Raw genomic sequence first — 10,972 nt, 5'->3', positions numbered from 1 at the left:
TTATATATTTATATAAGCAATTGTGCTTTGATAATAATTCAAATATCTTTTCTACTGATATTCATCGTTTCGAATAGGGAATGGATGTGCGAGCTTCAAATCTAACGAATGCTCATTTCATTTACACTCTCATTTTCATACAACGATGGGATTCTGATGCACTGGCGGCTGGCTGTAAAAGCTCACAACATTAAATAAAATTGCCAGATTAAACTATGCAGAAAATATACAAAATTGCCGAACCCATTATGCACCTTAAGAGCTCGATGGCAATCCATCAGTCTGAAACATCGACGTTAAAAGAACCACTATCAAAGTTAACACCTAAAACAACCACTCTGATTTTTTATTTCCTTTAACTTCCTTGTAATTGAATTAAACACATTCAAGGAATTCAGAGAATTAAGGGAACTCGGAGAATCCAGGAACTTCAAAGAATTTGGGGAATTTAGAAGGTCTTAGGGAAGTTAAAAGAAAATAAAAAATAATTTTAAAAGACCAACTCAAAGAGCAGAGTTAGTTGGGACTATCAACGCCAGAGGGGTCGTTTTGGATGTACACTCAGAGAAAGGTTCTACTAATATGGAGTTCGAGTTCTCACGCTCAGATTATTCCGCTATAATCAATCAAGAATCTGGAGTATTATTTAGCATCGAGTTTCGTAGAGACCGCTGCGCCCGATGTACCTAACCCACTTAATAACATCATGGTCTGAGTAATTGAGCTTCGATTCAAAAACTTTCAAGTAGCGAACTTTGAAGCCCGAAGGAGCGAATGGAACCTCGAAGTTCATCGAAATCGGAGGTCGAGTCCACTTCCTCTTCGTATCTGTCTCGAGCAAGTCAATCTCCGCCGAGAGTTGCGTCTCCTTCATCCCTGCGATTCTCTTGATTTTCCAAACAATCGCATTTTCCGAAGCCTTGTACTTCGCCTTTCCTTTCATGCAAATCAGCTGCACGCCTGCCGTATTCAGAGGCGTCGGGATTCGCACCTCGATTTTCTGCCCAAGCAGCGACGGTTTGAAATTCGACTTCAAGACTGCTTTCACCTCCATCTTGGTTCGACCAACTTCACGCACCAATGGTATCACGCGGAATGGCAGTGAAATGTCTTTCGTGGTGCGATACCTAACAGAGAAAATACAATTTTCAGAATTGGTACTAGAGAGAGGAGGGGAAAAGATATAGAAAGGGGGAGAGTTGTACGAATTGTCATCTCTCACCTCATCAACTCAAACTCGCCATCAGGCGGAATAAAACTAATGGAATGTTCGGTCTCGAATTTGGAGAGCTTGACGCATTGATGAAACTGGCAATCGTCTATAACTACCATGGGTTTTCCAGATCGAGAGCCAGAAGCTTCTTCGTTTCCGCAGCAAATCCCGCCTGCTCCCTTCAGCCCCTTAGTGTCCATCACGATTTTATCGTTGATACCAAACTTGCACTCGGGCATTCCAGAGAGGTAGGATTTCATAACCACCTGCAAAGCAAAGGAAACTGTCAGTCAAAATATAGGAAACTAATTTCAGAATAAATTAACATTATGAATCATCTTTAACGTCCCACATTCTAATTAACTACGAATTTATTGAGAATTAAAAAAAAAACAATAATAATCGAATAATCAAATAAAGGATTGCAGTACAGAACTGGATAACTAACATCTTATTCGAAAATGGGCTTTTTGCATAAAAAATTCTGCAAAAATCAAACACATATTGTGTCAAAAGGATCTATATCTTTTCTTTTTTAATTGCTTAACCTCTTATATATTTTTTTAAACCTTTTTCTGACCAAATTCTCCCTCCTAAATATTTTTAAATGCAATAAAATAAAAAATACATTTTTTTAAAAGTAAAAGTTCTTAAATATAACTACATGCAACTTTTTTCAGCATCAAAGTACCAATAAAATTCCAGCCTAAAATTTTTAATCTTCATTTTCTTCAAAAAGCCACATTTATGAGGCTTCTTTACTTAAGTTTGCCTTGCGATCTGAAGCGTTATTTCGTAAAATTATTATTGTTTATTTATTCAGAAACATATGACTACTTCTTTTTATAGAACTTTTAACGAAAAATCGTCTGTCACAGTACGATACTGTCACAATGAATCTTTATTTCCCCGGAATAGAATAATTTTGTTGGATTAAAACTTATTCATTCTTATTTGGCCTCCGAATATCTCGGAAGCAAGGTTTTATTATTTTAAAACAAAACTGAAAAATAGATCTTTAGTCGCTATCTTTTCTCTTTGAATGGTGATTTTGATTTTAGAGAAAGTTATTTCGCTCTCCTGAAAAATTCCGATTTTTATGGTTATGTAGTTATGTACACTGTAAAAAATATTGCTGATAATTACATTTCATTATGTAACTTTTTCCTATGATTGTTGTGAAAAATTAAACGTTTCTTGTAAATTGACAGTGATTATTAAAGGAATTTTACCATAAATGAATGAAATTTACAATGAACGTGTAATTTTCCCACAATAATCATAGAATAAAAAATACCAGTGATTTTTGTGGGAATTTTACTCTAAAGTGTAACCGAAATAAAAATGTAGTTTTACAACGTTTATGTAAGCTTCCAACGATTAGTGTAATTTCACACGCGGAGTGTAATACGTTTTACAGCAGCGATGTAAAATTCCATAATCCTTGTAATTCCGCTGTTGAGCGCTTGATGGCTTGGTAACCTACGAAGCCTGCAAGTAAATTCAGTGCAAGATTGTGCAAAATTTTAGCAGCATTCGGATATATTTTAGAATTGAAATCGTGGATTGTGCTGAGTTGAGCGCATCACAAAGGCAAAGCACAATGTGTTTTACTTAAATAAATTTGTTCGCATGTTTAGTTTGCTTGCGAAAAAAAATAATAATTTTGAAGTTTCGACAGCAGCTGATATAAATTAGGATGCGCTTATTTCGCCCACTGGTCATAACATTATAAGTTTGATGCGTATTTGTTTTGTAACAGCAAACCAAACAAAAAGTTAAATTTTTTCTGTCTAATAAACACATGACTCCTCTTATTTATATATCTTATTATTCTTACGATTCGAATTAATAAAAACATACATTCAGCGATTCATAATACCCGGGCTTGTCATTGCACATACGCAACATTTTACATGCGACGTTTTACAGCGTCACTGTAATTTCACAGTAATTCCACTGTAATTTCCATTCTTCCATAACTTCTTTTTACCATCTGTGCGCGATTTTACACTATCGTGTTATTTCTACCAAATTTTGATAAATTTCCCACAATAATCACTAGTATTTTTATGTCCTATGATCTTTGTGGTAAAATTACATAAAACTTTTTACAGTGTAGTGTAACCCTTCAAATTTGGACAACATACTCTTAATTACCTCTGTTCAAATTTAAATAAGGAGGCAAATTTCAAAAGCCTTTCCTTCTTTTTTTCTCTCGTATTTTTATACGTTTTCAAGTTACAATAAAAAAAATGAACAAAAAATCTACCAATGTTTTGATGATCGCTTAACACCTTTTTCAAGGCATTAAACACAGATTTTTCACGTGTCAAAACCCATAGGGAAACCAGAAGATCTAATCACATGAGATCTAAGTGAAAACTAAAACCAAATGCGTGAAACATTCCGCAGAGGCATTATGTTTTAATTGCCGGTTTTAGACGTCATGTCTCCCGATTGCCTTTAAATTTTTAGAGTTTGTTCGCCGATACGATAATAGTTTATCCATTAATTTATAGACTTTTCCATTTAAATGACCATAATTTCCTTTCTAACAATAAAAATTTAATTAAATTTGTGTTTATGTAAAATTCTCTACTTATCGGGCACTTTTGATTTCTTGTTAAAGCATTATTGAAAGAAAGTTATATATTTTTGCAATAAAAGCATAATGGAATTCGCAATAGTTATGCGGTTATGTGAAAATATGAGAGCGGTGATGTATTGAAAAATAATTTTGATTGGTGCAAAAAATTTCCAAAAATTAAGTTTAGTGGTTCTAGATGCATCAAACAATTTTCTTATATCAGAAATCACGGCGCAAAAGGAGCTGAAAAGGGGGAAATAGGGTACTTTTCTCACGAAAAATGGGGGAAATAGGGGAAAGATTAAACATTTATTTTTACATGTCGAAGAAAACAAACGATCTTTTTATAGGGAATGTCGTACTTTTAAATAATTTTCAACGGTTTTTGCCATTAAAGAATTTATTTTTAAAAATTGGATATTCTTGGGTCGTTGGAAGTCTATTCACAGTGATATAAAAACGCCCGAGGAAAAGTAAAATGAGTTAAATACAGAATTTTGATATATTTAACATCGTTCTCATAAATATTTCTTTCCAAGATTTGTGATTTCTTCCTTGGTAGAATAAATATTTTCAAATATAAATTTAGAACAACACTCTTCAGTAGAGCGAAGTAAAAATGATAAAATTAATATAAATAGTTGAGCTGAGGCATAACCATTTGTGGTTCGAAATCCAAAACGAGTAAAGAATCATTTAAAAAAAAAAAGTTTATTGTCTTCTGTTCGCTTGTTTCAGTTCACAATTAAAAATTTTTTTACTAACAAAAAAATGGCCCTGAATACAATTTTTTTAATATATACAAAAACATGTTTTTTGGATTGAAATGGTTGTTTTTTGGACCTGAAATTTCTTCAGCTTGAATCAATGAAACATGTAATTATTTTTCATTCGTGGGAAACAACATTTTCGTGGTGTTTATAACGTTCCAAAATCGCGACAAAAAAATGAAATCCCAAAAATCTTAGATCAAAACAAAAGTTTTTTTCCCCCTGAAAAGAACAATGATAAAATGTTACTTTGATTCAAGCTGTATAAATTTCAGACTCGACATATTTAACTTTTTTTAGATGTGTGCATATAACTCAATAGAAAAAACATGTTTTTGAAAATTTTCAGATAAAATTGTTATTGATCAAAAAATTTATTTTGAAAATTTGTTACTATTGCAATTTTATTAGTGTATTATTTTAATACTTTAGTTTTTTAATAATCGGTCAATTTTTTCCCTCAGCTTAAACGATTCGATTTATTTTAACATTTAGAATATTCAATTTTTAATTCGGTATTTAACTTTATACGTTTTCATTAACAAGTGTTCAACTTCCAATAGTTATTTAAAAAGTACTAAATATATGGTTCAGCATATGGTTCAGCACTGGAAACGTATAACTTATTTATTCATAAATAATCATTTATTTAAGTACCATAATTGATTAAATTATTATTCAATCAAGGGCACACTGTCTAATTACAGAGACTTTTTTTGCGCAATACAAATATTGTATTTTAAAATATCATATATTTAAAGAGGAAATGGGAAGTTTTTTGAGAATAGGGTAAAAAAAGAATGTCAAGAAAAAAGGGGAAACTAAAAAAAGGGGGGAAGACTGTGCATCCTGTAAATATTTTAGTCCATAAATTTTCTCCCGAAAATACAGGTCTGATAGTATGAGAAGAGGGGGAGGGGTTTCGACGTATGTTAAGGTTATGGTGAAAATATACAAGAAAACTTCGTAAAATGTAAACCAGCTGGACTAGCTATTATGTCGTTTATGATAGGATAGAAGAGCGCCAAACTCCCTTCTTTTCTATTTTCATTGGTAGAGAGAAATTACTCTTAAAATAGGGACAACTCAAAAATAATGTGCCATGCACCTTCTCATTCATAACACAAACCCCGCCCAAAATACGTTATCGATTGCAAATTTCAACAAAAATAGAAACAATCAAGGGAACCCACTTAATTCAAGTTAAATTTAAAAATAAAGAATGATGCATAGAAAATCATTGGAGACATTTCATTTATGTAGGTAATTTTCGAAAATTCGCAAATGAAACAAATAACTCAAAGTACAGAAATTAAAAAAAAAAGTAAAAGTACATAAATTAAAAAAAAAAAGTAAAAGTACAGAAATTTAATATGAATTTAACTTTAAACGCAAAAGAAACCTGATGAGTGAAAAACGAGCTTAGCAAAACATAAATTTTTTTAAGGTTAGGGAATTTTATTAGTCAGGGAATTGACAGGAAAATTTTTTTATTCCGTATATAAAAGATTCTAAGTTTATAATGTTACAAGTTTAAGATTCTGGTATTTGAACACTAATAATCAGGAAAAATGAAAAATTGGTGAGGCAAAAGTTAGGGAATTTTCAAAATGATGTTTTTCGGTAATCCTGATATAATAATCTTGTGATTAAATTATTTTACTTTTATTTATATTTACTTATTTTTGCAGTTTCTTCCTCCTGAATATATCTTTTTTGTTATAAAGTTTATTATGTGCTTGAAAATTCAATAATTTGGTTTAAAAACCATGCTTTTTGGCTTAATATTCAACTGTTTTGTTAGCAATTGATCTTTTTGGGTTGAAATCTCAATTATTTTCGTAGAAAATTTACTTTCCGAAAAAAAATCATATATTGGTTTTGAAAAGTCAACTGAAATCTTTTATGGCTGAAAATGCAACTTTTTTTAAAGTTCGTCTTTTTAATTAAAAAATGCATCCATTTTAGTAGAAATTGCATCTTTCTTGGATAAAAATGCAACAATGTTCTCAACTGAAGTCTTTTTTAGTGTTTTTAATTGAAAGATTTGTCAAATTCAGTAAAAATTTCATCTATCTAGGATAAAATGTAACTGTTTGCTATGAAATTTGTATTTTTAGGTGGACAGGTCAATTATGTCCCTACAAAAATTACTTTTTGTTTAACACTCATATTTTGACATTGAAAAGTGAAATTAAAATCTTTTTTGGATGAAAAATTAACTTTTTTGTTAATTTTTTTTAATTCATCTGTTTCAGTATTTTGTTTGAACTTTGGTTGAATACTTTTGTTCAGAAATCATTTTTTTCTTGAAGATTTATATTGTTAGTTAAAAATTCATCTATTTGGTTGAATTTTGATTTATTATGTTGAATTTTTTTTCTAAAATGTTTGTATTTCCTCGTTGGAAATTCAATTTTTGTACAGAATATTCGCCTTTTGGTTTGAAGGTTCATGAATTTGAATAAACTTTGCTTCTTTTGTGACTTAAAAATCTTTATTTGATTAAAATTAGTCTATTTGCTTTTCAAATTCTTTTTTACTTCCATGAAATTTCAACTATTTTAGTTTAAATGTCAACTATCTAACTTTTTTTGTTGAGAATTCATCTTTTAGGCGAAAAATTCATTTATTTTATTGAAAATTTAATTATTTTGTTTAAGATTCAAGAATTCTGTTAAAAAATCATATTTTGTGGTAGAAAAGTATTTTTTGATTGTTTAAAGTAAGTAAATAAATAAGTACAATTGAAAATAATTAAACATTTTTATCTGAAAATATTGTTTTACTCCTGTTCATAAAAGATCCTATGTTAAAAATATTACAAGATTGAAATGCTGGCATTTGAATGTTAATAGACAGGGAAAATCAAAAGTTGGCCAAGGAAAAATAAAGGAATTTTTAAAATATAGTTTTCACCCTGCAAAGTATGTATTGTCTTAAATACAAAAAAAAATCCATTAGTTTCAAGCCCCACATCTTATTATTTCTGGGAACTAAATAACCGTAAATTACTTACGTAATTTAAGTACGGACCCTTGTTAAATGTAATTAATCATACTATCATAACTATTATTCGATTTCTCTAAATCAGTTTCTTGATTTATGAAGTATTTATTGACCACATTTATTTTATTTAGTGTGTTTTTAAAAAAATAAATAAAAAGATACGAGAAAAAAGGATGGAGGTTTAGAAGTTGCCTTCGTTTTCTTTCCTCTATTTTTGCTTTCTTTAATTTCAAGGGAGAAGAGTCTCTTATCCAAATTTGATCGTTTTTTTTTATTTCTCGGGATTTTGTAGTAATACTGTTCGTATCATAAATATAAATTTTCTACTGAAGATCTACAAAAGAAGTTTGAGTTAATTCAGAAATGATCTACCTTTCCGGCAACGTGAGCACTCAGAACTTGACCCTGCGGACTCATCAAGAGATTCACGTACTCCAATACATCTAAGAAGAGTTCGTTTCGTCGGTACTTTATACCCTCCCGTCTCCATCCTATTTGTCCAGTTACTTGCGAAGTTATTTGTGCCTGTTCTTCCTTCGTTGCTGACTTGACTCCCTGCTGAGTTATAAACGTCTTGAGTACTCCTGTATCGCAATTCTGCGGATAGCCAAAGTCAAGGATCTCTGTAAAACACAAGTTGGGAGATTCAGAGTTTATAAACTGTGATTTTATATTCTAGATAGAGGATCTCGTGAAGGTTTTTTACCATCAAGCAATTCGTAAATCAGGACAAAGTTGTTCTTGATGTTCTCCTCGGATATCTTGCCGAAGTAAGATTGCATGACTTCAATGATCTTGAGCAAGAATTCGAAAACCATTGCGGCGTTGACATTTTGTTTCGTGACTGCTGCGAGCCAAATGTTCGCTCGTTTTATGTGAAAGAACGAAGTCCTGGCGATGTTAGTCACAGGAGATCGAACTTGCTGACGAGCGTGGATCACATTTACCCTAAAAGCGTCTACGGCATTGCGCCCAATGTCATCTCGGTACACCCGGGATATGAGAACTTCCCCCTTGTGATTGTAAACAAACAAGCCTCCTATCATTTTGATAGAAGATTTCGAATCAGGCTTTTTTTCTTACAAATCTGCAATAAGTAAGTACGGTTTATAATCATCTCTTAACTGGTCAAAGCATTAGGCTACACTAAAAAACAACATTTTATTGTCGAGATATATATTTGCTTTTTTTTTTAAATATACTAACCAAACCATGAACTCGGACAATTAAATTCAACTAAGAGATTATTTAAATAAATAATAATTGTACAATAATATATTTAACGACTGGCAAAATATTAGGTTATCTTTAATTTAGGTTAGGTTATTTCGGAGCAGAATAAAGTGTTTACAGTCGTATAGAAATATTTTAACTATATTTATGTATGAAAATTAGCATATAAAATTCTTCGAGTTTGTATTTCCTTTTAAATGTATGGTTAATAAAGAATGTTGAAATCGTTGTCAAATAATTTCAAAGTAGGTGAGTGGGTCAACAACAATCTTCTCAATTTTAAAGTGATAATTGAATTACACCTTTTCAATAGCAGTGAAAATACATAAATTCCTATCATTTACAACCAAATATCCAATTATTATTAAACTGTTGTGAGGTTAAAGCAAATTGTTAATAAAATTCCTACAAAAACTAGGCTATATAATAGTCTTAATTTTATCATTGAAATACAAAAACCCAAAATAATTTGACAGTTGGAGCTTGAAATAAGCCATTACACCGATGACTCCAATCCTTACTCTTGAAGCAAGAGAACAAAAGTCAAATTTATAGCTGCACTTTCCTCAAAAACCCAAAAAAACACTTGCTAAGATAAAAGATCACTGAACCACCTGCAAAAAAATCCGACTAATTTTTCATGAAAAATTTCATTTATAAAACGACCCAGCTGTGGTATTTGCTGAGAAATCTATTTTTATTTCTCGCATCGGTCGAAAATCAATAAAACGACTGAAAATTGTCAGCGAGGAAAATTCGTACTTGGAATGATGACGGATTCGAACAATAATTGGCACTTAATCCTTAATTTGTTTCGTAATTAAGCAATCTGAGCGTCAATCTGAAACGCCCCTTTTCACGAATGACATTTCCGAGACGATCTTTAGTATACGTTTCACAACTAGTTAGAATGAATCCACAGTAACTGTTTCTTCTCGAAAATATGAAGCACGGAAATGATGTAATATGAAATCCTGATTCGGGGAGGCAGAAATAAAGATTTATTTGAGTAAATACTCACACATTGCTCCTTAGCAGAAAATTAAAACGGCCTGACGGAAAGGCTCAAATAATCTCGAGAAAATAACCAAGAAAGAACCGCTGAACACTTGTGAACACTATCGACCGGTTCCGATTATTGCCGAAGTACCGCGAAGACGACGACACCCATTTCTAAAACTACACGGGTCAAATATTTAGATCCGGGTTCAATATATCTACGCAATAAATTTCATGTCTGTTGTTATATTGTTGTGTGAGATACTTATATAAATTTTTTAGTTATCGCTCATCAAATACATCAGGTCTAATTTATAATTTTATTAAAAAAGCTTATCAACGAGACATGAATTTGACTCACATAGCTTTTAAAACGCGCGTAATATAAATTTCCAATTGGTAAGAAAAGTTTGCAATTCCATGCTTTTTACTTTTAGAAGATTTTTAGCGATAAAGAAAAATTATGAAAGGAGAAGTTTATATTTAGAACGTTTTATATTTAATAGTTAATATTCTATTAGGAAAAGTCACGCCAAATAAAGTAAAAGATTGATTAATATTTTTAATCGGAAAATTAAATAACCAGAGTTTAGTTTTCTATTACTTGATTTGTCGGTGATCAGTAATAATTTATTTGATATTCATATTACAATATTTATTACATAATAAATATTATATAATATACAAACAATATTTATTATATATAAAGTCAGTGTGACTTAGTGTACAGCCATCGCTACCAGGTTCCTAACTTTTTTTGACCAAAACGAGAATACATAATGAATCAGCAGACGAGTTACTTTTTTGCAAGGTCAATCAAATTTCTACTTAAGGACAATTTTAAAAGCGAGCATTAAACTTAACTTTTATGTGAAAACACTCAGACTTAAAAAACGTAATCACGTGTTTTTGTTTTTAAAGACCCTTTTATTATTATTGATAATTTACAATTAAATAAATTAAAACATTAAAGCAAATTTCCACGCGGTTTAAAATAATGAGACCTTAGAGTATAGAAAAATCAAAAATGAGTAAAAAATTTTAAAACAGATCAAAATGTTCCATCTTTGGCGAAAAGAGAGCCAATTTAATAAAATGAAACTAAATTTTAAATAAAAATAAAAATGAGTCTTATTAGAAGAATACATTGTAAACAAT

The 10,972-nt window shown here is 30.7% G+C and overlaps 1 protein-coding gene across 3 annotated transcripts; it reads right to left on the bottom strand.

The window, feature by feature from the left end:
• Window positions 1–6: 6 nt before the first annotated feature.
• LOC117174447 (AP-2 complex subunit mu) lies at window positions 7–9,946 on the bottom strand. 3 transcript variants are annotated; one of them, XM_033363586.1, is made up of 5 exons: window positions 9,837–9,946; window positions 8,289–8,669; window positions 7,955–8,205; window positions 1,223–1,479; window positions 7–1,127 (listed from the first exon to the last, which is right to left on the bottom strand). In XM_033363586.1, the coding sequence occupies exons 2-5, from the start codon at window positions 8,626–8,628 to the stop codon at window positions 647–649; spliced, it is 1,329 nt and encodes a 442-aa protein (XP_033219477.1). In that variant the 5' UTR covers window positions 8,629–8,669; window positions 9,837–9,946; the 3' UTR covers window positions 7–646. The 3 variants fall into 3 exon arrangements, with proteins under 3 accessions (XP_033219477.1, XP_033219478.1, XP_033219479.1); XM_033363587.1 differs by lacking the exon at window positions 9,837–9,946 and adding an exon at window positions 9,578–9,724; XM_033363588.1 differs by lacking the exon at window positions 9,837–9,946 and adding an exon at window positions 9,430–9,551.
• Between the last annotated feature and the right edge of the window lie 1,026 nt (window positions 9,947–10,972).

This window comes from Belonocnema kinseyi, chromosome 6 (assembly GCF_010883055.1).
Source record: "Belonocnema kinseyi isolate 2016_QV_RU_SX_M_011 chromosome 6, B_treatae_v1, whole genome shotgun sequence".
NCBI classification, from domain to species: domain Eukaryota; kingdom Metazoa; phylum Arthropoda; class Insecta; order Hymenoptera; family Cynipidae; genus Belonocnema; species Belonocnema kinseyi.
The sequence above is the reverse complement of the archived record's forward strand: the minus strand, read 5'-3'. Positions and strand labels throughout refer to the sequence as shown.

Bases quoted from the DNA above. Each gene is read 5' to 3' on its own strand.
- LOC117174447 (XM_033363586.1), bottom strand. From the start codon at position 8,628: ATGATAGGAGGCTTGTTTGTTTACAATCACAAGGGGGAAGTTCTCATA. The intron at 1,480-7,954 runs GTAGATCATTTC...TTTGCTTTGCAG, and splicing joins GTGCTCACGTTGCCGGAAAG to GTGGTTATGAAATCCTACCT. The intron at 1,128-1,222 runs GTGAGAGATGAC...TTTCTCTGTTAG, and splicing joins GGCGAGTTTGAGTTGATGAG to GTATCGCACCACGAAAGACA.